General features: G+C 39.3%; 2 protein-coding genes across 3 annotated transcripts in view; one reads left to right on the top strand and one right to left on the bottom strand.

Moving 5' to 3' along the window:
* ZCCHC14 (zinc finger CCHC-type containing 14) overlaps positions 1 to 727 on the top strand; it is a 121,657-nt gene extending 120,930 nt beyond the window's left edge. Inside the window, exon 13 of one of the 2 annotated variants that reach the window (XM_043983343.1) lies at positions 454 to 727. In XM_043983343.1, the coding sequence (XP_043839278.1) occupies positions 454 to 458 (5 nt within the window). In that variant the 3' untranslated portion in view covers positions 459 to 727. Of the gene's footprint in view, positions 1 to 65 lie in introns of both variants that reach the window. The other variant, XM_043983342.1, reaches the window with a different exon arrangement.
* Positions 728 to 6,163: 5,436 nt separating this feature from the next.
* MAP1LC3B (microtubule associated protein 1 light chain 3 beta) lies at positions 6,164 to 19,458 on the bottom strand. The gene is made up of 4 exons (XM_043983339.1): positions 19,234 to 19,458; positions 12,077 to 12,132; positions 8,519 to 8,625; positions 6,164 to 7,913 (listed from the first exon to the last, which is right to left on the bottom strand). Exons 1-4 carry the CDS (start codon positions 19,271 to 19,273, stop codon positions 7,739 to 7,741), a joined length of 378 nt encoding a protein of 125 aa, XP_043839274.1. The 5' UTR covers positions 19,274 to 19,458; the 3' UTR covers positions 6,164 to 7,738.
* Positions 19,459 to 24,393: the final 4,935 nt, after the last annotated feature.

Here is a 24,393-nt window from a genome sequence, read left to right as displayed (position 1 = left end):
TCATTTGGTTGTGATAATCATGCAGTGATTCAAATTTGACCCTTTTTTTTTCCCCCTCTCTCCAGGTACTTTTAGGTTGAAATATGCCCCTCCAGCAGAAAGTCTGGACTCCACAGATTGATATTTTTCTCTGGCAACAGAACACTATTAAGCCATGGAGACATAAGGAAAATTAAATACAAAACTGAGAAGTCTAGTTGCTGTTGAGCTTAATATTTTTAATCCAAAGGTGCTTTACTTTACTAGACTGGATAGAAAAAAAATCTAGCTTAGGGGTACATCATACCCAGTTTTATTGATTGCCAAAATCCTAGTTTGGAGCTTGATGTCAGGACTTGCCTAGTGGGTATCACAGATGGTTGGTGAAGTTTGCCACCTACATTCTTTGTTGCAATGCAAAAAAAAAAAAAAATCACATTTACTGAAGAGCATTGCCGTAATTGGTCCTTCTAGGCTGAAACATAATTCCAGGGCAGCTACGTGTGATCTGAATTGAGAGCCGGAGGTTGAAGTTTTCAAAGTGGAGTTTCGCCAGTCGGACTCTGACACCCCTGGGCTAGGTAAAATGTCTACTTTTTTTTTTTCCTAAAGTGGTCAGGCACTAATCTCTGGGATTTTTAAGGATTGCACTACAGAAGAATGTAAAATGATTTAAAATCTCTGCAGTTCTGGTAGACAATGTTAACGCGTTTTCTGAGACCAGTGCAAGAGACAGAGACGACCCACACTTAAAGAATTGGCACCAGCAGGCTACATGGCCGACTACACAAATAAAGCAATCTTATTTTTTCCTTTCCCTCTGTAAACCATGTGTGGCAGTTTCAGTCCTTTTTCTGTTCATAAATGTACACTGTCAACACTTATTAAGGTAAAAACAGCTGACCAGCAGCAAAATGAACTTAATTTCTAAGGGTCCAAGTCCCAGAGACGCCGGAGTCATAATGGCTCTGAGAACACCTATTTTTTTTCCTAACACATTAAACAGCGTTGAGTCCTGTTCCTATTAGACGTGGACAACATCTTTCAGAGACATATTAACTACACTACTTTTGTAAATGAGTTTGAAACCAACCTGATGCTGAACACTGTTAGCAGACTTTGCAAAGCCGTTATTTTATGTAATGCTGACTTCTACCCCAAGGCTTACTGCTAAAGGATCCAGAGGTGTTGAGACAGATATTTCAACAATAATACAATTTCATAATTAATGAGCAAAAGACTTTAAAGTTTTCCTGTCAACCTCTTTTGTTACTTTTAGACTAGTTAATTCTGTTTGCTACCTAGAACTTGTCATTTGAATTGATAAGACTTGGAAGGAGCCCCCACAAAATGCACATTATTTTGTCAAGGTGGAGAAATACTATATTCACTTATGGATTCTTAAATTTTTAACCATTGGAATGTTAACTCTTGGTTTGAAAGCCAGGGATTAGAAAACAAAGGTAATTTTCTGCTAAAATGATTTAAATGCTTAAAAACCTCTACCATCAATATGTACTGAGAAGGCAAAGCATTGTCCAGGGGTTCTCCATCAAGTATGTGAAAATTTTAAATGTTCAGCCCATTCTGAAATTGGGATTTCAGCCTCAGGCCAAACACAGAATACCATAGAATTGGTTACAACGTAGAGGCATTGTACTAGGAAATGGCAGTGATACTACACTTGTTTCAAATTTTTGGAGGTCAGTTTCCCAGCTTAATGGAAACCAAAGCAAAAAGGTTTTTATTTGAATCTGTGAAAAAGATTTTATTAATTTCTTATTTCTATGCAATGTAGAAGCTACAGACCTCTATATTTTCAGCTCTATTTATGCTACACCGTATTACAGTATTGAAGTAATTGTGATGTTTGCTACTGATTTGAGGATATTTCATTGGATCTCTTGGGAAACTATAAGACTTAAACATGAGTGATGAGAACTGACACAATGCAACTTTGCCTTAAAGAGTTCTAGACAGTAGGAACAATTTGTCATTCTATATATACTATGTTAAAGACAAGAGTTTTCAATGATGTTTACGATTTATTTTTTGAGGGCCTTGTACAGTGGCCTGGATGTGTGCTGGAAGCCAAACTTTTAACATTTGTTTTGTTTTTTTGTTTTTTTAAACAAATAATTCAAATTTCAATTGTATTTAAGTAAACCCCATTTTCAATAGTGTCATTGTTGGAAATTGTCTCAAATAGCAAAAAAAAAAATGTTTATGTAAGTTGTATTTTTAGTGGACAACATTGGGGAATTAAGTGTCTGTTACCATTCTGACTTGTTTGGTACATATTAACCAGTATATTTAAGTATAATTCAATTCTTTTAAAAATTCAAACAAAAACTATTTGATTTGAAACTATAAAATTCAGAAGTTGCTCATATTGTTTTGACAGTTTTCCAAATTGGTTTAATAGCCATGTTAAAGAAAATCTTGTGTTTGAAAATGGGTTTACAGTACATTGTGTCGGATGAGGACATTTTAAGTTCAGGAAAATTTCAGGAGTAAACAGAACTCTTAATGCAGAAATGGTTAAAATACCAGTATTTGAGAGCTTTCCCAAAGCAAATTACCATATTTTATGGCTTCAGAGTATTTGCCAGCAGTATTATGATTAATTTTTATCAAGAAGCCAAAAATAGATAAGCCCATACAGCATTTTTACATTTCATTAGAAGAGTCCTTATTTACTTATTTAGGCACAGATCATCTTTAACCCTTTCAAGTTGAATTCTTAGTATCTTGCTTTTAAATTGTGGTCTCAATCTCAGAGTGGCTGAAACAACCAGGTAGGTAGTGGTTATTATGCCCACTTCTTTGTGTACGTCTGTCATGTATTAAAGAAGCTTCAAGCACCACTACCCAACTCCACCTGACCCTGACCCTTTTCTGCTCAAAGAGGCAAGGGGTGTGAGTGGGTAGTGAAATGTACAGGTTGAAGTAGAATACAGTGTGGGATAAAACAACTATTTAAATACTTTTTTTTAAAGGAAGAACAGTTAAATACCTTATGTTCTAACTTTAAATTCATTGTAGTATAGAAAACTAGAAAGTGTTAAAACTTTCTAGTTATTGAGGAGTACTAAGTACATGGGAGCTAGCACTTCTACAAATTCTATAAAAGACAAAAAAACCCCCTTATGATTAGAAATATTGGGAATAAAACCAGCATTGTCTGTAACCTACAAAAGATTCTAGGAGTCTGTTAATAGAAGGCAATAGGTTCAGTATTTTTTATTAAATATTTAGAACTCTAGATCCTTTATTGCAAGAGGTCAACATGGTTCATTTACACTACAAATTGTATGTATTGAGGCACAGTAGTAGTAACTTTACCAAAATATCACTCAGCTATATTGTCATTAATCTTTCTGAGCACAGTATATAGGCTTCCAGTCTTCATTTTTTATAACTTAGTAGATTACTATCAAGCACCTGCCAAAAATTTGGTTGTGAATAGTTCCCTGCCATTTTGTTGTCATTCCTGATGCATAAGTGGCTTTTTTTTTTTTTTTGGCCTTGCTAGTTCTACATACTGTTATAACTGGTGCCATTAATGTTGGAAAGTCTTAATTATTAAGGGGAATACCCTACTCAACTTTCATCAAGAAAAATAATCCTTGTGCATAAGTGAGTTTTGTTGTCCATAGTTGTTCACTGTGGATTAGTCCCAAAGAACAAATCAAATAGTTTACATTTGAAAGCCATGGATTCTGAAGGAAGGCTTAATTGTTTAAAAAAAATCCCAAGGGTCTTAATGAAAATGAGCATATTGAACTGTTTAACACTTGCAATATTCATACATGTGTATATATATGTACACACGTGTGTGTATATATATGTATATATACTGTGCTGGTTGAGGCCAAAGGTAAATGTTACTACAATATTAACTTTGAGGGAGTGGGGCAAAGGTAATCAATCCCCAGATAGAACCACATACTAAACATGTGTATTGTTAAGAGCCCTCATCAAATTTTCTACATGTTTATAAGTTCAAACACTAATAGCAGAAGGTATTTGGTACTGAATGTGAAAGCAAACCTTATGTACTCAAGTACAAGTTAAACTTCAGACTCTCAGACATAATTTTATGTTAGGAATGAAGGAAAATTCTCCCATTTTGAGCCATTATTTTGTCACAAAATGCATGTAACTTTATAAATATTTTTAAAAAATATAGTTTTGTAAATATTTAATATTCCGCTAATTTGATTTTGAATTGTAAATGTCAAGTATTCTGTTATTGGGGTTTTTATGTTTTATTATACTTTGTTAAAAAGGAAAAATTGTACATTTTTAGAATGTTTTTATGAGTAAATTTAATGTACTGAAAATAAAAATTAAAAACAGGCTTAGTGTGGCATTGAATTAGATTTTTGTCATTTTGAGATGACATTTCAGAAAGTCTTCAGGTCATTGACTCCAAACAATTTCCCTCCTTTTCCTTCCTCACATTTGCCAAGTGGAATGGTAATTAACCAGCATTAAATTTTTAACAGGGTTCCCAGTAGAACATCTTTGAAATCTAGGGATACATATTAGCTAAATTAACTAAGTCTAGTTCACCTAAAATGGCTTAAGGCCAATTTGTGTATGGTCTCTTGGCTCAAGGAAAGGCTATTTATGATGTGAAGCAAACCACAGATTACATTATAGTCTTCTTCCCTTCCCCCATGAGATGCTGCCTGCTGCTGCTGCTTGTTTACATGTGTCAGTTTTTTTTTTCTTTTAAGTGACGCAATTGGGGGTTAAGTGACTTGCCCAGGGTCACACAGCTAGCAAGTGTCAAGTGTCTGAGGCTGTATTTGAACTCAGGTCCTCCTGAATCCAGGGCCGGTGCTCTATCCACTTCGCCACCTAGCTGCCCCAGGGTTCTTAAAGAGGAATACAAATACTACAGCAAGACAAGTTTGACTTCCAGAAGCTTATGATTAAGGAATTTTATTATGATTAAGGAATATTAACAGGCTTTTTATGAAAATGGTTTTCATAAGAGAGATTTTCTAAGAAGTGGTAGTAGAAAAGAAAACCCATCTAGTGATGTCATGACTTACACTGAAGTGAATATAAGTGAGGGAGGGCTGTGCAAGGTCACCAACCTCACTCTCTCCCCCAGAGCCATCTGGATCCAGTGACAAAAGATCTATCAGAATGACTGGAGATGGCCCTGGATGTTTAAGGCAATCAGGGTTAAGCAGTTTGCCCGGTGTCACACAACTAGTGTCTGAGGTGACATTTGAACTCAAGTCCTTTTGCCTTCTAGGGCCAGTGCTTTATCCACTGTGCCACCTAGCTCCCCTATTATATTTATTTAGCACATTTCCATCAGAAAACCCTCTTAAGAAATACCAGTGAAAAAAGGAAAACCTGGATTTACAGCCAGTCATACTGGTTCTGGAGACTTTTAAAAAATTCTTTCCCTTTCCAATAACAATATTCCTAAGAAAAACTTTGCCAGTCTCACCGATTTCAAGAGCTTATTTGGGATAGAATGGGGCTGGAACATCATGGGGTATATGTAAGAGGGCATTATCAGTATGAGATCTAGTAGTCAGTATACCTTTATAGTTCCTTATTTTACTATGGTGCCAAGCTCAGAAACTTATCAGGAAACTCACTGACAACCTGTGCCTAACCTTTGTTGGACAGAATTTTGTGTCTCAGTTAAAAAGCTGGGCTAAAACTGGCTTTAAAACTTTCTGCTAGTGATTTTTAGAAAATGGTGGATCCTGTTGCATTATAGAACCTGTTCCAGATTTTCCACTGACCTCCATGAGCCCTTTCCTTTCCTCATTCAAAATTTGCTATGGGGAAAAGCAGCAATGGTACTCCTCCCTTCTCTCCCTTTGCTCCCCCCCCCAATTACTTTTATTAATGTTCATCCCCACCCCTCCCCCATTACTACAGTCAATTCCCACTGCTTTGCTATTCCATAAACTGCAGTGATTTCTTGATACTGTTAGTTCTCAAGTCTTTATTACATGAACTGCCCAAGATCTTGCATCCAGCTCAAAGGATTTATATATTTCTTTTGAAAATGCTATGTTTTAGACAATATGTGACATTCTAGAATCTGTTACTAAAATTAATCCCCTTATAGTGGATTTTGAGTTTTGACCCTGCCTGATCAAAATTTGTTTTAAACATCTAAGAAATAAAACTACCACTCGGATTAATTTGGGATATAATTCATCCCTATCCGCACTGTATTAAATTAAAAAAGCAACATGTCTTACAGGAACCTTACTGATCACACAGCAATTACAAGATTGATGTCAGGTATTTCGTTAAACATGAACAGCTTATACAACCTAACAAGACAGGTTGATTAAGAATTTACAATGCAGTAAAAATACACTCATGAAAATTCAGCACTATGGACAGTTGCATGCAGAAGGTGAACATGGGCAAACAAGTTGTATACATTTATTAACTATAGTGCCAAGATGCAGTAATATTGCTTTTCTCCATTATAAGTAAATAACTTTCACTAACAGTCGTAAATATTTCACACACATCTAAATATACATGGGTAATTTTAGCTGATCTGCTACATACATACTTCAGTCCAAGTGGTGTGACAATGAACTTTCTTTGACACTCCATGAAAATAAGCTGTCAACCCCATGCAAGTAGCAGGAAGCACATGTAGTCCTTTGTTCAAGATATTAAATAAACTGATAATGTTGAAAGCAGCTTTACCCCTTTGCTACATTCTCCTTTACAAAATGACATGCACGTAAACTGGTTGGAGGGGTTTTTATGATTAACAGTGATAGCTGAAGTATGCTTACAGTTAAAATTTTATTATAAGTATTTTAGTGAAGCAGTTACTTTTCCACTTGAAACAAACAAATCAGATTACATACTTAACCCAAAAGGTGCAAGGGAGTGCAAGATGAATTTTAATGCTCCAAAGTTCTAAGATAATATATTTTATAACTGCATCAGAAGAGACTTATTCTGGTGCAACTGTTTAATGCAATAGTCACTGGTTTGAGAGTCTCTAAATCAGAGCAAATCCATAATATAAGAAACGCCATCCCCTCTGTTCTCAGGAACTTTTTGGAAGGCAAGCATTTAAAAGAAATCATTCAATTTACCCATAGAATCCATGGAGTTTCTCAGTATGACTATATAGAAAACAAATAACAAGAAAGTTGGTGGTTTTTGGAATCTACATATTGATTCCAGAATAAGCTAGACTTTTCTGCCCCCCATTTACCCTGTTTTGCTGCAACCACTGATGGTAAATGGAATTTTAAAAAATAGATATGACATTTGACAAGCCTACTTAAAGATACACACTTAAAGACCTTCCTATAAAAATTAGCAGTTTCCATGAACAAAGACTGGTGTTGCACTAAATGCTTAAAGGTTACCACTGGAATTGAAATTCCTATTTTTAAAAAAAGTCACTACAGCAATTCAAATGTCCGTTTTATTGGCAACTTAGAATGCAAGGTATGTTTCTAAACCTAAAACTTAAAAAACAAGATATCCTAGGTGAAATAGGAGTTTTCCAAAGCTTGTATTATATATGCCTTTGGAATTGAACATGTATTATTACATATTACATATGCATATAATACAAGAGACAACTTACTAAAAACCCCTAAGGTGGTAGGTAATACTTCTATTTTGGTGAACTGTGATTAGATGAACTGATCAATTTCAGTTGGTAACATCCCTTTTTTTCCTGGGTGAGGGCTTAAAAAATTCTAGTATAGAAGCTTTGTACTAGGTCTTACACTGAAGATTTCTTTCCAAATGTCTCCTGAGAGGCATATACCATATACAAGAATCCATCTTCATCCTTCTCGCTTTCATACACTTCGGAAATAGGTGTTGAAACGCTCACCATGCTGTGTCCATTCACCAATAGGAAGAAAGCTTGATTAGCATTCAGCTGTAGACGCCTTCTATTGAAAAAGAAGCAGGAAGACTGATTTAAGCATTAGGAATTTTTAGGGCCTTGAGATAATTCTAAATCTAGGTTCTCTAAACCAGGTATTAAACATGTGGCCCACAACACTCCCAAACAAGTGTGACCCTAATCAAAAATGTAATTGGGAAATACTTAAAAATAAATATAGTAGATACATGTCAATATGCAGCCCACAGGGATCCTTATGTACCAATGAGTTTCTGTTTAAGTGTGTGACTGCTCCTCTAAATAAAAACACTTCTAAATTTCAGCTGCTGTTCTGATGAAAAATGGGCAGCTGGGTAAAACTGGAAGGAAATGAGAACACTGTATACAGCTTAACACTCTTACAACATGCATTTTTACACATCTGTTAATTCTAGCATACAATTTCCCCCCACTTTTAGTCCTAGGATTGGCCTCTACCTAGCCTTCATTTTTTCCCCTTGTGTTGTCAAACTTCTAAAAATTAAAATAACTCTGTAAACATTAGGAAACTAGTCAGAATTAGCAAGAGAACTCATATTTGAATATTAACATTTATCATGTAAGGGTTATGTAAAAGGATTACTATATGTAGATAATATGTAAAAGGAATACCTAATTATTTTGATTAGCTCACTCATGTTGACATGATCTGGTACAAGAAATTTGGTTTTATCCAGTACAGGAAGTTGTTTCTCACCCTTGTATCTTTCTATTATCACCTAGAAGGGGAGGAAAAAGTACAGAAAAATGCTTTTAAAAAGGGAACTATGGCACTTTTGCTATAATATACCCAAAAGCGATGTTTATAACTTTGTGAAGTAAAAATTAAAGTGTGCCTGTAATAGCATATTTACCTATTCTATTGTCAAGGATAGAACACATAGATATTATCAAGGCTTAAGCTAAGTCAAAATAATGACTAAATAAATCTCTTCTTAAGGAACTCCAAACACCCTATAATTTAACAAGACACTAAAAATACTAAATGTAGAAGTGCTTCATTGAAAGAAACAAATTCACATTCATGACAAAAATATTAACAGGACCTTATTAGTACATGTGTGCTTCCCTGCTGTGGGGATGTGGACTTTTTCCTATGTATACACAAAACTTATTAGGGAAAAAAAATTACTTATACTTAGAGGACGAGAGCCAGCCAAATCCCCTCCTGGTTTAGTTCTTCAGTTATTATTCAAATACTTAACTGACTGCTAAAGTATTTTATTTTAGAAGGAACTTCATTGACAACTTTGTTATTCTAGAACTATATCCTTCTCCATAGTAGGCCTGCAATGAGGCTACATATATAACTGTACATTTAGCATATAAAGGAGTTGAGAAAAAGTACACATGTAAGGGCCCAAACACAGCAGAAGCAGAGTGGAGAGAAAGTGCAACAACATCTAAGCCCTACGGAATAGCCAATCTCCATATCTGGGCAATTAGCCATGGCCAGTCTTGTCTCTAGAAGAATCGGGTTAAGTCAGATTGCTCCAAGCAATTTCTTCTTGATGCATAAACAGTCCTGGCACTTAAGAAAAGCAGGGAAAAGTCAATCAATGCTTTTTTTTCCAGCAATCAATGCTTTTTTTCTAGAATAAAACAAATCAAGTCAGGGGCCAAACTCTCCATCCCATGGCATCAAGGAGAGACAGGGAAGGGTCAAATGGACAGGTAATCTGAGTAGGAATAAATTCTCAGAAAAGCTTGGCCTACAGGAGGACCATGACCATATCAAGGGGGTGCCACACACCTTTCAATGTCAGGTGGATTTCACTTCCAACAATTAACTTACAATAGTGCCCTAATCTGTAAGTTTAGCAAACCTATCCAAAAAAAGGAGGTCATAACCTATCCTAGAGGAAATACATCTCTCCCTTTAATGAATACCTTCAGCCATTGTAACAAGAAGCAAAGTCAAGCTCACAGAAGTATATTCATCAACAAAGATTGAGGGGCAGCTAGGTGGCACAGTGGATAAAGCACTGGCCCTGGATCAGGAGGATCTGAGTTCAAATCCGGCCTCAGACACTTGCTAGCTATGTGATCCTGGACAAGTCACTTAACCGTCATTGCCCTACCAAAAAAAAAAAAAAAAAAAGATTGATTCAACACCTATTACTACATGCTAGGAACTAAGGATACAAAGAAAAAATGAAATCATCCCTACCCTCAAAGATCTCACATTCCATAAGCAGAGTTTGCAGGCTTCCCCGAAGCTTTTTTAAAAAATCAGGGCAACACTTATCTTTTTCCAATTCTGTTTCTCAATAATCTTTTATTTTTTTTAAATCATAAAAGTATTTTATTATTTTCCAGTTACATGTAGTTTTCAACATGTTTTATTAAGATTTTTAGTTCCAAATTGTTCTTCCTCCCTCCCTTCCCTCCCCAAGACAGAAAGCAGTCTGAAATAGGTTATATATGTACAATCACATTAAACATATTTCTGTATTAGTCATGCGGAAGAAGAATCAAAACACAAGGGGAAAACATCAAAAAAGAAAAAACAAAAAAATCAGATTCCACAGTTCTTTTTTCTGGATTGTGGAGAACATTTTCCACCATGAATTCTTTGGAATTGTCTTGGATCATTGCACTGCTGAGAAGAACCAAGTCTATCACAGTTGATCATCACACGATGTTGCTATTACTGTGTACAGTGTTCTGGTTCTGCTCACTTCACTCAACATCAGTCCACTTAAGTCTTTCCAAGTTTTTCTGAAATCCATTTGCTTATCATTTCTTATAGCACAATAGTATTCCATTACATTCATATACCACAGCTTGTTCAGCCATTCCCCAATTGATGAGCATTCCCTCAATTTCCAATTCTCTGCCACCACGAGAGCTGCTATAAATATTTTTGTACGTGTGGGTCCTTTTCCTTTTTTATGATCTCCTTTCTCCATAAACTTTTGTTTTTTGTTTTGTTTTTTGGTGAGGCAAGTGCGATTAAGGGACTTGCCCAGAGTCACACAGCTTGTAAGTGTTATGTGTCTGAGGTCATATTTGAACTCAGGTCCTCCTGAATCCAGGGCCGGTGCTCTATCCACTGCGCCACCTAGCTATCCCCTTTTGTTTTTGTGGAGTTTTTTTCTCTATAAACTTTTTTTTTTTGCAGGCAATGGGGTTGTTAAGTGACTTGCCCAGGGTCACACAGCTAGTAAGTGTCAAGTGTCTGAAGCCAGATTTGAACTCAGGTACTCCTGAATCCAGGGCCGGTACTTTAACCACTGTGCCATCTAGCTGACCCTCACCATAAACTTTTAAAGAACACTAACAGCAGCCCAGCAATCTTATCTACCAGTTCTTTCACTAAGCGATCCATCTGTCTTGCTAGGTACAAAGAATGAGACAGGGACCATTACTCAAAGAACCTCCAATGGTCTGCAAATTAATCCAAAATAATTAAAGATAGGTTTTGTTGGGGAGGATCACAGGATAAAAGAAAAAAGACTGAAATTTACTAGGCAGAATGGTGAAGAGACCAATCTACTAAATTCCCACTCTATCCCCTTCTCCCCCAATTCATTAACTTTACTTCTCCCTAGCCCTCTTGCTGCATATGAAACAACTTAGTAAGGCAACCAAAAAAGCAGTAGGTCAAAGGGTACTGCCCAAAAGAGGTTGAAAGGGTTTTTTTGGTTGTTTTGTTTTTCTGAACACAGCTTTAGGGAAGGTAGTCCCAGGTGGAATCACTGGATCGTTAGCCAGCCTAAAGATGTCTGCTTTACTGTGCCACAAGAACCCCTGTGCTGGAAACCTATAGGATAGCAATGCCTTTTCTATATTTCCTAAAAAGAAACTAAATACAAGATGTTTCTATTGAGAGGGAACAACAGATTAAAAACTTGGAGCCCTAATACTAATCACGTTTAAGTCAGTAACCTCACATGAACAGTCTAGTAATGGCCCATCTTTTCCTTATTCTAATCATAAATTCTATACCCCTGAAGCCCCAAAAAGTGAAGAATGAAATATATCCTTGGTTAATAAGAATGAAATATAAACATAACTGCAATAATGGGAAATGATTCTCTAAAAAATAAAAAATTTAGAGCAATGAGATGTTAACATGTCTGTCAAAATACATGGTAAGTCTGATAAATTCTATCTGGAGCACAACTTTGTAAAAGCATTCTGTCCTCACTAACAAACCATACCTACCGGTATCTTCGTAGGATGTTGCTCGCGAATAAGCCTCACATCTTCTACTCTTTGTTCTGCAAAGGAAATAAAAACCATTAGAATTAAGTGCCATGTTCAAGTTCATACAGATAACCTTGTCTTTAATATTACTCATACACATCCTAGTTCTCAAATTCAGTGTCCCAACTTCTGTGCAGTGGCAGTGACCAACTAGTATTCAGACGTCTACTCATTTGGCATACGGAGAGTCAGTATGTAGAAAAACAAAGAAGATAGGCCAAGTACCTCTCTTCCAAAGGCAGGACATAAAATAATCCAAACCCCAAGGACTGGCTGATCTCCCCATAGTGCCCAATCTAAAATTCTAAATTTCATAGGAAGCTCAAAAGAGATTTCTTCCTGATGTTTCTACTTTCTTTTTTTTTTTAATAAACAGCCCTTAAACAAGTAATTCTTTTTCTTTAATTAACAAAGTATTTTATTTTTTTTTCCGTTACATGTAAAGATAGTTCTCGACTTTTGTTTATACAAGCTTTACAATTTCAGATTTTTCTCCCTCCCTCCCTCCCCCCTCCCCTAGACAGCAGGTAATCTGATATAGGATATATATATATATATATATATATATACACACACACACACACACACACGCATAATAACATTAAACATATTTCTGCATTAGTCATGTTATAAGAGAAAAAATCAGAGCAATGATGAAAAACCTCAAAATAGAAAAAAACAACAGCATCAAAAACAAAAGAAATAGTATGGTTCATTCATCATCTATAGTCCACAGTTTTGTTTTTTTTTTCTTGGATTTGGAGATCCTCTTCCATCACGAGTTCCCTGGAACTCTTCTGTACCATTGCATTGGTGAAAAGAATATAGTCCATCACAGTAGATCAACACTCAATGTTGATGATACTGTGTACAATGTTCTTCTGGTTTTGCTCATCTCACTCATCATCAGCCCACGCAAGACCCTCCAGGTTTCTCTGAACTCCTCCTGCTCATCATTTCTTACAGCACAATAGTATTCCATTGTATTCATATACCACAACTTGTCCAGCCATTCCCTAATTGATGGGCACCCCCTCAACTTCCAATTCCTTGCCACCATGTAAAGAGCAGCTATAAATATTTTTGTACATAAACAAGTAATTCTTTTCAGGAGAAACAAGAAAGGAACAAAGAAGCCAATCCATGTTTGGGTTTTTAAATAGTTTTGTCCAACAGTTAAAAAGCAAATTAACAGCCCAAAGCAAAATGTGTGCAGTTTGCCATGAGCAAATATGCTCCTTAATTTAGTCAAGTATTTATCATCATGCCTATTAATGTCCTCAACAACCCTGTGCTAAGTAATAGAGTGGATATAAAAATGTCAACTCTGATCTCAGAAACAAACTGCCAGGCTTAGGGCCACCACCTCTGAAGCATTCAACAGTACAAACAACACTGGACTCGATGATAGTCATTTTGGAATTTCTTAAAACCTGCTCATTATGGGGGCAGCTAGGTGGCACAGTGGATAAAGCACTGGCCCTGGATTCAGGAGGACCTGAGTTCAAATCTGGCTTCAGACACTTGACACTTACTAGCTGTGTGACTCTGGGCAAGTCACTTAACCCTCCTTGCCCCTCAAAAACAAACAAAACAAAAAACCCTGCTCATTGTTACCATTTTTCAATCTACTTTTTTACATTTTACCAGCAATCTTAACCTACCAAAAGCATCCCCTGGGACTTGAAGCCTTTTAGCCCAAAATACAGCCAAGGCATAGAGGTAATAACTACTAACTGCATTTCTGGTCCTCAGCCCAAGGTCAAATAGGAGGAGAAAACCACTCTCTACATCCCTTTAAAAATATAAAGTCTGTATCTGACATCCTTTCCATCTCTGCTCTACTTCATACTCCACTCCCCCAAATTACCAGTTCTCCATCTTCCTCAAAGGCCTCATTCCCAATTGAGGTGGTCAAATTGCTGTCCTAATTCAGTGTCTGAATAGCTTATGGTCCCTTAATTCTCCAATTAAAAGGATGTTGTAGGGCAGCTAGGTGGCGCAGTGGATAAAGCACTGGCCTTGGATTCAGGAGGACCTGAGTTCAAATCCAGCCTCAGACACTTGACACTTAACTAGCTGGGTGACCCTGGGCAAGTCACTTAACCCTCATTGCCCTGCAAAAAGAAAACACACACACACACACACACACACACACACACACACACACACACACACACAAGGATGTTGAATTATATAGGAACTTCTTATGGGGCAAGGAAATGCCCAAAGGTATCTGGGAGTGTCCTTGCTTCTAAGGCTAGTTTCCTGGCCTAGGATGTCCCAGTGATCTCCCTAAGCCCTATATTATGAACTCGAGGTTTCTCTTTAAAGTACCCAGTATATTCTGAATGGTGACAGAAGGCTTTGGGGTACGGTTTGGAGGTTTAGTTGGTTGGTTAGAAGGGGTAAAGTAGGGACAGTTGCTGTATTTCAGTCATTTTAAAATTTGACTTTTTTATGTCAGGGCTGCACATCTGAGTTGTACACGGGGCTAGACTACATTGCTGTTAAGTTTTTTGTTTAATATTTTGTAATGCTAACACAAATAAGAGGCAGAAATAACTAATCCCGTTTTACAGAGTAACTTCCTCAAGATGTTGTCGGTTTGTTCTTCATTCTCAAAGAGGATTCACAGTGAACTGGATTGAAGGGAGGGAGGCTGTGCAAGGTCACCAACCTCACCCTCTCCTCCAGGGCCATCTGGGTCCAAGTGGCAAGACACAGATCAGGACGAGATGGCCCCAGGTGTTTAAGGTCATTGGAATTAAGTAACTTACCCAGGGTCACACAGTTTAGTAACTCTCTAAATTGACTCCTCCCTACATCTGGGCCACCTAGCTGCCTTGATAACAACAACTTCCTCAAGAGGACAATAACAAAACCAGGAACTCACCTTCCTCACTCACCTATCCTTATCAATGCTCTAGACCAGCAACAAAATTAAGATTGTCCTGGACAGAAATGTAATCAAGGAAGCTTTAAATCAGGAAATGGGCCTAATGCTGAAAGTACATGCTTGCCTTTTTTCCACTGTCAGGTTTTTCAGTGAAACCTTTGCAGGCTAGAATAATTTTTCTGCAAGTGGATACAAAGTCCTATAAAAATAATGATTCATTTAACAAAAAATATTCCAAATATACATTCAGTCAAATGGCCCATAACAACTGTGTTCTCCAGTTAGGTATGTAGCTCCCTTCTACCCCATTCAAAAAGCTCAACCACCTTTATAAATCTACCAGATAAATCAGAGACTGGTTATTCATATTACAAAGATTTGGTTTTTTTGGCAGGGCAATGAGAGTTAAGTGACTTGCCCAGGGTCACACAGCTAGTAAGTGTCAAGTGTCTGAGGCCAGATTTGAACTCAGGTCCTCCTGAATCCTGGGCCAGTGCTTTATCACTGCACCACCTATCTGTCCCCCAAAGATTTGTTTTTACAAAGGATTCAAGGCAGGTTTCCTTTAAACTCTCCTAGCACATTTCAAATGAAATGTAATTTATACAAAGCCATGTTCATACCACTTAATTTCACAAGGTGTGATCCTCCCTATTAGGATAATAGATTTAGAGATCCATCCCCTAGATTTTGCAAGATCAAAGATATAGGAATGGGAATCTTATTCAAGGTCACATGGATATTAACTGGAAGAGGCAAGATTCAAACCTAGGTTTGAATGCAAATGCCAGGCTCTTTCTATTTAACCACACCCAAGTGTTTTTCAAGATCCTGTTTATAAAAAAGCACTTGCTAGAAGGAAAATAAGTCCAGAACGTGACTGGGTGATAGCTCAGATTCAAGCACTGTTTACTAGTCTGGGGAGCAATCTCACTCCCCACCTAAACTTAAAAGACTTTTGTTGACCCTGCCTATATTTCCCACTAAACATGCAGACATTTACATTATTGGATCTGTTTAGGACATGCATTCATATTTCCAACAATTTTTAACATATCAACAGGACACAGTGGAAAGAGGGATCAACCATTAAGTGTAGGCGACTCACTGCAAATTTGCTGGCCCCAAGTACAATTTATCAAACCAAATTATCAGGCAAATTATTTTTAGAAAACATCTGCACACAGCTAAACCATCAGGCAACGAATTCAGAACCCTTAGTTTAAATATAAGGTTTGTGATCTTCATGAAAATAAATATAATTTGAGCTAATGACAAAATGAAATTTTTATTATTTATGCCCAAGTTCTGCTACATGATTAGCCATAAAGGTGCAGAACAGTAGTTCTGTCCACCAGTTTCCTATCTGCATTAATCTCACCCTCTTGTAGGGGAAGTGAATCAATCTAACTGGGTTCAGTAGTCTGCACTCAAGCGTATTGAGCTCTAGAAGATTCCTCTAGTTAAGAAATCAATTTACTTTGAGCCTGACAGCTACAAATCCCACAAAATTATCAGCCCATGGATTCAAATTTACCTCCACCAGGGTTAAGGCAAAGCATTAGCCATTAAGTGATATTTGATACTTCAAGCAGAAAGCTATTAGAACAGCCTTTTAAAAAGCTCCAGAAAAATGATCTATGGAACAAACCTGCTATAATATAGTAAGTGGAATTGAAATGTAGACAGCTTTTTTTCCAACTGAAGCACATTCAGCTGTCAGTAAATTTCAGCATGTCCAAATCACAATACTAAGACGAATGGACAGAAGTTCTATCACCTTCTTGTATGTGCACTATACGCAAAATTAGCTTCGATTTGTAAATAACAAGACTGCTTTTGACAGCATGAGTTGCAATAGTAACTAACTGTTTGGCTGACGTCCTGGATGAATTTAATACCTGTGACTGAGGTTGCTGACAGGAGAATGGGAAAGCACAGATTTGAGAGCCAAGAGCTGCTGACGTTTTCAGCTCCACCCAAAAGAGGGTAGATGAAATCTGCTGGCTTTTCTTGCCTGAAACTCTCAACCCCAATGAAAGAGGTCATAATGAAAGATGAGGAAAGTGGGGAGGAACTGTTTCAAGTCAAACACAGAATGTATCTAATTGTCATTCTGAAGAATATTTCTTTTAAGTGCCAAATTAACAGCTGTTTAAGGTCAATGAAGAGAATTTCTAACAAAAGAAGTCAGGTGTTGACCCTGCTAACTCACAATCTTCTTTTTAGGAGCTGTTTGGGGTTTAGCAGGCTACAATTAGAAGGCAAGGTTTAGTTTTGTGCTCCAGGCGCACACACACACACACACACACACAAAAAATTAAATGCTTTTTAATGGGACTTGCAATCATTAACTGAATGCTGAGCTTTTTCCTGACTCTTCAAAACCATAGTAGGCAAAAGTGGGAATACTGAAATTCATTTTCCTTGTGTAGCTGAAAGAACTCTGATGAGGTCTTGCTTCTCTATCAGAAGAAGTGGCTTTCAAGGTCAGGCAGTAAACAAGCACTTATTAAGCTCCTACTAAGTACCAGGCATAATGCTGAGTGTTAGGGATACGAAGGCTAATGTGGTTATAAAGAGTCCACAGACATTTTATATTTAGCACTGCCTCTCGTTTAAGGCACAAACTGCCTTATTTAAAAAGGACCAACTACCATTTTTTTTCATTATTATCTAATACAGCAAACACAGTAATCAAACCTTTTCATTTTAAAAACCCTGTCGAACTAAAGTATGGTTTCTAGTTCCACTTAGATCTGCAGGGAACGAGTATGGATGACTTAAGTTACTATGGGAGCTAAAAATAGGAGCCCAATTTCAGACACAAAGGGAAAATATAGCCTGCAGGCCTGTGTGCTTAAGGATTCTCTTTTTAAAACGGCACAACAGCCACCACAGTAAATTCGCAACAACACCCTTGGGTAGGTCAACAACTAGTAGTGACCAAAACAAACGGTTTTCAACCTTAAGAGTATTTTATTTCATCAGCTGTTACTCCTACCAACTCAAAGAGAAGATAGCTTGAGGATATTCCAGCCACTGTATCAAGATAATATTTAATTTATATGGAACAAAACTACCTGTTGAAAATTTAACCTGTAAAAAAGCTTGAAAGGGGGTCCAAAAGCCTAACCTGAAAGTTTCTTAAAATGACTGTCCCTCCACTTTTTTTCCAGCAAGGCCTTTATAACACAAGACCACAAACTGTGGGATTATGGGCAAGTCACTTAACGTGGCTGCTCTGGGTCAGAGGTGTCAATTCAAATAGAAACAGGTGACTGTGGGGTCGCAGGGTTGACCACAAGTTAACATCGTCCAGCACCGTTTTCCCTTATTTTGTTCCAATACACTAGGCGGGGATTTCTGCGGTGAGTGGCCCCCCTTCCTTCCAGGTAACTCTCTAAAACGAAGCTGCAGAAGGGGCGGACCTCTACTAACGAAGCGCCGGTCCAAGTCCCCAATCAAAACGGCAGAGAGAAGCCCAGACCCGTTAATGTCCCATCAAGTGACACCCCCGGCCCATCGTTAGGACCCCCACAGGCCCTCCCTGGGAACGCGGGCCTAGCCCAGGAGCCGCAAACCCGGCCCGGTCCAGTCGCAGCGCACTAATTCAGTCCGGTCCACGCCCCGGCTGGGGTTTCTTTGTCAACTTCCCAGCCCGGCGGAGCAGGGAGCCAGGCCCCGAGGGCTCGCATCCGTCGGACCTAACTCCCACCACGGCCGCGGGTCCCATTTCCTCCCCCGAGGGAGCGGACTCCAGGGAAGGCTCGGGGAGCCAGGGCTCAATGCGGGCCCCTCCCCCTCCCCGGGAAGGGGTTCCGTCGGGGCCGACCCCCGCCAAGCCAGCTCGGGTCGCGCCTCCTCGGGGCCGTGCCCTGTTCTAACAAAGCTGCGGGTTCGGCCCCGCTCGCCCCCCCCCCAGCCTGCCGAGGCGGGGAGCCCTGGCCTGGGGCCCCACCGAGGTTCCAAGCTCCAAGGAAACGGCCGTTGCCGGGGGAGGCGGGGGAGAGCGACGGAGACATTCGAGACTTCCGAGGGAGAAGACGCGGGTCGCGGAAGGAGCCCGGGCCCAGCGGAGGTCGGGACCCCTGCGGCCGGGGCCCGGGAAAGAGGGGCGAGGGAACCCAACCGGCGCTGGTCAGGGCCTGGGGTCCCACCGCTCTCCCCCCCCTCCCCCGCCCTAGGCCTCCCGGGCCGCGGCCGCGGGACCTACCGAAGGTCCGGCGCTGCTTGAAGGTCTTCTCCGAAGGCATCGTGCGGGGCGGGGGAGGGTCGGGGAGGGGGAAGCGGGCTTCGGCGGGTCCGACGGGCCCGGGGACGACGACAGCTCTGGAGGCGGCGGCGGCGGCGAAGACGGAGGCTTCTGAGGTGCCCCTCCGGCCGCAACGACTTCCCTTCTGTCCCCGAAGCCCTGCAGCCGGGTCAGGTGACCCCCGGCGCGTCACAGAGGGGCGGGGCTAGCAGGAGGTCCGTAGGGCCGCCATGGCGAGCGTGGCGGAACGCGAGCAGGGAGCGGGAGGCGGTTCTGCGCTTGCGTCTGCGCAGCTCGGGGAGGAAGTGCGCGTGCGCCCTGGGTCCTGGCTGCACTTCGCCGGCCCTCAGCTCGCGGCTAGGGAGGAGGGGCGCTGCTTGGGTGTGTACTGATCTCGTGGGGCGGAGCCGGCTGGCTATCCCGGGTCACGCCGCCCCCGCCCTCCCGGGCAGGGGAGGGATCCATGTCCCGGAGCTGTATCCGAGGGGTGTCCGCACCCCAACAATGTGAGCGTTTTAGCGATTCCTATGGGGCAGTTGCTGCGCTGAGGATAATAACAGTGACAAGAATGATACAGTAGCAAGAACAATACTTCCTAATAGCTAACGTTACATAGGGGCAGCCAGGCGACACCAAGGATGGAGCCCCCAGCCTGCGGGCAGTGCCTAGCCGTGACCCTGGGCAAGTCACTTCACCCTGTGTGCCTCAGTTTCCTCGTCTGTCAAATGATCTGGAGAAGAAAATGGCAAACCTTTCCAGTGTGTCTGCCAAAAGACAAGAGACAGCTGAACGACAAAAACGCCTGCTTGTGAGCCAGGCGCTGTACTAAGCGCTGGGGATAACAACAATAATGGCTACATTGATATAAAGCCTTCGCTGTCCTCTGATACCGATGATGGTGATGCTGACGATGCTGAATAACTAGTGTTTTTGATACAAAGACACAAACACAAGAGCAGCCCCCCCACCACTCCTTCCACCCCTCTCCTAGGAACTTACTTACTTGGAAGCCATAAGAAGTAACTAAATATATACATATAAAATGTATACAAAGTAGATGAAGGGTAACCTCATGGGGAAACCACTATTTGGGGGTTGGGAAGTAACACTGACATTTCTCATTTGTCCCCAGTGCCTACAAAACTGAAGGTGCTGGCTTGTTCTTCCTCTGCTCCTCCCTCCCAATCAAACACACACGAAAAAGAGAACCAAAATTGTTTATGTAGCTCTTTAAAGCCAATAATATATTGTCATCCCCATTTTACAGATGGGGATACTGAGGCGCAGGGAAGTCGTGTAACTTGCCTCAACCACCTCTGCTAATAAATATAGGATAAAGAATTTAAATCCTTGGGGTGAGAGATTTTAAAGTTGAAAGGGACTTCAGAACATCTCATTCAAAGATCCCTAACTTTTTCTGTATCCTGAATCCCTTTGAGAGTCTGGTAATCTCCTCAGAATAAAGTTTTTTAATGAGCAAAATTAAATGTATAGCTGAGTTATAAGAAAACTATAATGAAATATAGGTTTTATATATGTATGTGCATCTATGCATATGTGTGTATATATTTGTACATACACTTACACATATATGCATACATATACATAAAGGTAAGAGTCCGCAGGTTCAGAGCCTCTTCCCCCATTCTTTAGTTTTTATTTGCTTTTCTGTGTACAGATAGTTTCCTCTCAATGAATCAATTTCCAACAAAGACCTCAAACCTGCTGAGTTAAAGAGAGGTCTATCAGAAGAGGCTTTCCCCTCTGTTCCAATGGCCATGAAGGGGGCTGAAACAGGTGTGGTGGAGCACTGAGAGTTTGGTCAGACATCAAAGATGTCAAGATGCTGTATCCTGGGCCATCACCAGTCCTGACTTTTGTCTGGTTGATGGGTTTTAAATGACTCTGGAAGAGAGAGTGAGGCTGATGACCGTGTGCAACTCTGCCTCACTTACATATGATAATTCACACTGGAGTCATCCTGTGATGTCATCAGTCCTCTTCCGAAAAACAAAGGATGAACAACAATTTTACAAGTATCTTTTGAGATGAAGTGGCCTGTGATGCAAGCTAAAGCAAACAATGGGGGAAGGGAGACATGCGACACTGGGGAACTTGAACACAAACTGGGAAGATTCCACATATGGAAACAAAACCTAAGTTAACATAAAATCCCCAAAACAGTTGAAGTCTAGGGCCTGAAAAGACCAGTATTGTCTAAAATTGGATCTGACTATGTTATAGAATCATGGGGTTTAGATCTAGGAAAGACAGGTCATAGCACAATGCCTATCTTGGCTTATCGTAAGCACTTCATGCTGATTGATCATATGGTCCAACACTCTCCATGTGAAAATGATATAATGGAGTGGTTAAGAGGAAAAGGGTCTTGCCTACAGTCTACACAGGTTACTAATAGCAATGGTTAGATAGTGAAGAACCTTTGGCTTCAGAGCCAGTTTCTTTCCACAACACAACAATGCCAAAGTCTGTTGCCATCTGTACCAAGTATGAAGAAAGGTTCATTGAGCGTAGGTTAGGTAACATTATAAAGAATCACATAGAGTGCCCCCAAACTTGGATAATTCTTTAGGGGGATGACAAGATGATGAAGTGTTCTTTCAGAATGTGTCCAAGCAAGCTTTTGATTATAGGGTCCATCCTCACATTGTGTGAGCTTTGAGGGAAAAAAGTGCTATTTTTAAAAGATAATGATGGGGGTTTTGCTATAACCCATCTCTTCCTACTTGTACTTTCATAAGAAGCACTCAAATTAACTAAAACATGAAGTAATATGACTAGCACAAAAAAAAAATTCTCCTACCCCCACCACAAGCAAGAAGAAAAGTACAAATATGAGTCTGTGAGAATAGTTAATTTTCAAAGAAAAACCTAATTTTTAAAAAAAAAATTTAGGATTCTGAAGTTCTTATTCTCACTCCCTCCAGAACAAGGCAATACTCAGGTAATTCCCAAGTAGCATTTTAACCAAGCTCCCAGCAGGTCAGCATTCCTATTTGAAAGAAAAGGAAAATAAGTTGAGTCAATTCTTTGTCCTAGCATCTCCCTTCCAAATATTGCTGCTGCTGTTCTTCAGTCAAATCCAACTTTTCCTGACCCCATGGACCATAGTACACCAATACCGTCTATGGGATTTTCTTGGCAAAGTACTAGACTGTGTTGCCATTTCCTTCTCCAGTGGATTAAGCCAAACAAAGGTCAAGTGACTTGTCCAGGGTCACACAGCTAGTAAGTGTCTGAAGCCAGATTTGAACTCATTCTTAACTCCAAACCCAGTACTCTATTCACTGAGCCACCTAGCTACCTTCCACATACTACCCCCCCAATTTTATATGTGTGTATGTATATGTGTATATCTATGTATATGTATATATACATATAGATAAACTTTATTTGTACATAACTGTCCATTTTCATCCACATTAGACTATGAGTTCCTTAAGAGGAGAAACCTTTTTTGTTTTTTTTGCCTTTCTTTTCAAGTAGCAATGGCATATCAGGTGCACTTACCTGTATTTGGATGATACTGGGTCACAGAAAATTAATAGAACACCTGCTTTGCATTCCTAGCAGAACACACATGCTCCAGATGAGCAAAACAAGGAAACTGCTTACCTGGTGCCAAGCAGAAGATGGAGTCACTGTGGAGCTAACCATTTGTCAGTAAGGTGATGAAAGGTAAGTGACACATATTAACACCACACATCATCATACCAAGTCAATGATGTATGCATAGTTGGTTTCACGTGATAAATGAAGTGGGTTTCTTGAGTTGCCAAGTAGCCCTGAGTCATTTAGTCACTGTTTATGTCGAGTATCCACTTTATTGATCCCAGTCATTATTATCATTCTACTTATTCTAATAATTATTGGAGGTTCTCTCTGATGAATATCATTAGCAAAGTGAAAATGTAAGACTGTTCTAGCCAGAGTTTAAAAAAAACTTATAGTCTTTTTCCATTGAAACCTTTGATTTAGAATACTAATACTGAAAAGAAGAGAGGTAACTAGATAACCCACATGTCCATTGATTGACATTTGTTTTGAGGTTTTTATTAAAATTTTTTAAAGGTTCATAGATCAAAATGTAAGCCATTGTAAAAAAAAATTACCACATGATATGATGTCCAATATGTCTCTGTTTTTGTTCTTTACAATTTTCAAGATAACTAGAATTTTTTAAAAGGGCAAAACAAAACAAAAATACTTAAATTCTTTCAATTTAGCAGGCATTTATTCAGCAATTACTGTCTCTCCAAAACATAATTATTAAAATGTTGGCATTAAAAAAAAAAGACAACACAATCTCTTTCCTAGGCTTTTAACAGTATCAAATACTGATGACCGAGAGCTTTCTTGGCCTGATCATTGCTTGGTAAGTAGTTTTTGCCAGAATATTCAAAATGCAAGGGAAAAAATCAATGTCTGCTATATGGAGAAAGATGTCTCATATCCCTGTAATATGCCCCGATCTTTTTTAACAAATTAACAAGATCTTAGAATTCATTACCATAGGGGAAAACTTTTATTAGTTGTGTTAAGTTACAGGAGAGGATAGATTTGTGTTTTGGAATACCTAGCCTATTAAAGTCGAAATTATAGCTATAGTTTGGATACCATCTACTTGAACCCCCTCATTTCACAGATGATGAAGCACAGAAGTCCATAGAATTTAAATTATTTGCCCAAGCTCACTCAGGTAGCAAACCACTATATAGCAAAGCCAGCCTATATATGCAGGTCCTCTGACCCTCCCGGGCAACCCAACTCTTTCCACTATAGACACTGTCTTTAGGGGTATATAAATAGGTGTGTCTACACAACAAGAAGAACCGCAGAGTTCATTTTATCAGGAATTTAACTTTGTATAAAGAAGACCTAGTATCTTCTCAAAGTCCTTAATAATTGGCATGGGAAATACTTTATAATGGCAGATTGATGTCTTTAGGAGAAGAACAAAGGGGTTTTCTTGGCCTAAAGCTCCAATTCTAAATATATCTTATAAAACCTGATAAGATTCCAAAATGTAGGTCAGCTCACTGGATGCATTCTTTCCTGAACTCAACAAGCATGTATTAGTCAATCAACATGCATTTAATT

The sequence above is a fragment of the Dromiciops gliroides genome, chromosome 2 (genome assembly GCF_019393635.1).
Source record: "Dromiciops gliroides isolate mDroGli1 chromosome 2, mDroGli1.pri, whole genome shotgun sequence".
NCBI classification, from domain to species: domain Eukaryota; kingdom Metazoa; phylum Chordata; class Mammalia; order Microbiotheria; family Microbiotheriidae; genus Dromiciops; species Dromiciops gliroides.
The sequence above is the reverse complement of the archived record's forward strand: the minus strand, read 5'-3'. Positions and strand labels throughout refer to the sequence as shown.

Bases quoted from the DNA above. Each gene is read 5' to 3' on its own strand.
- MAP1LC3B (XM_043983339.1), bottom strand. From the start codon at position 19,273: ATGCCTTCGGAGAAGACCTTCAAGCAGCGCCGGACCTTCG. The intron at 8,626-12,076 runs GTAGGTATGGTT...CTCCCCTTCTAG, and splicing joins AACATCCTACGAAGATACCG to GTGATAATAGAAAGATACAA. The intron at 7,914-8,518 runs GTATTCCTTTTA...CTTTTTCAATAG, and splicing joins GAGCTAATCAAAATAATTAG to AAGGCGTCTACAGCTGAATG.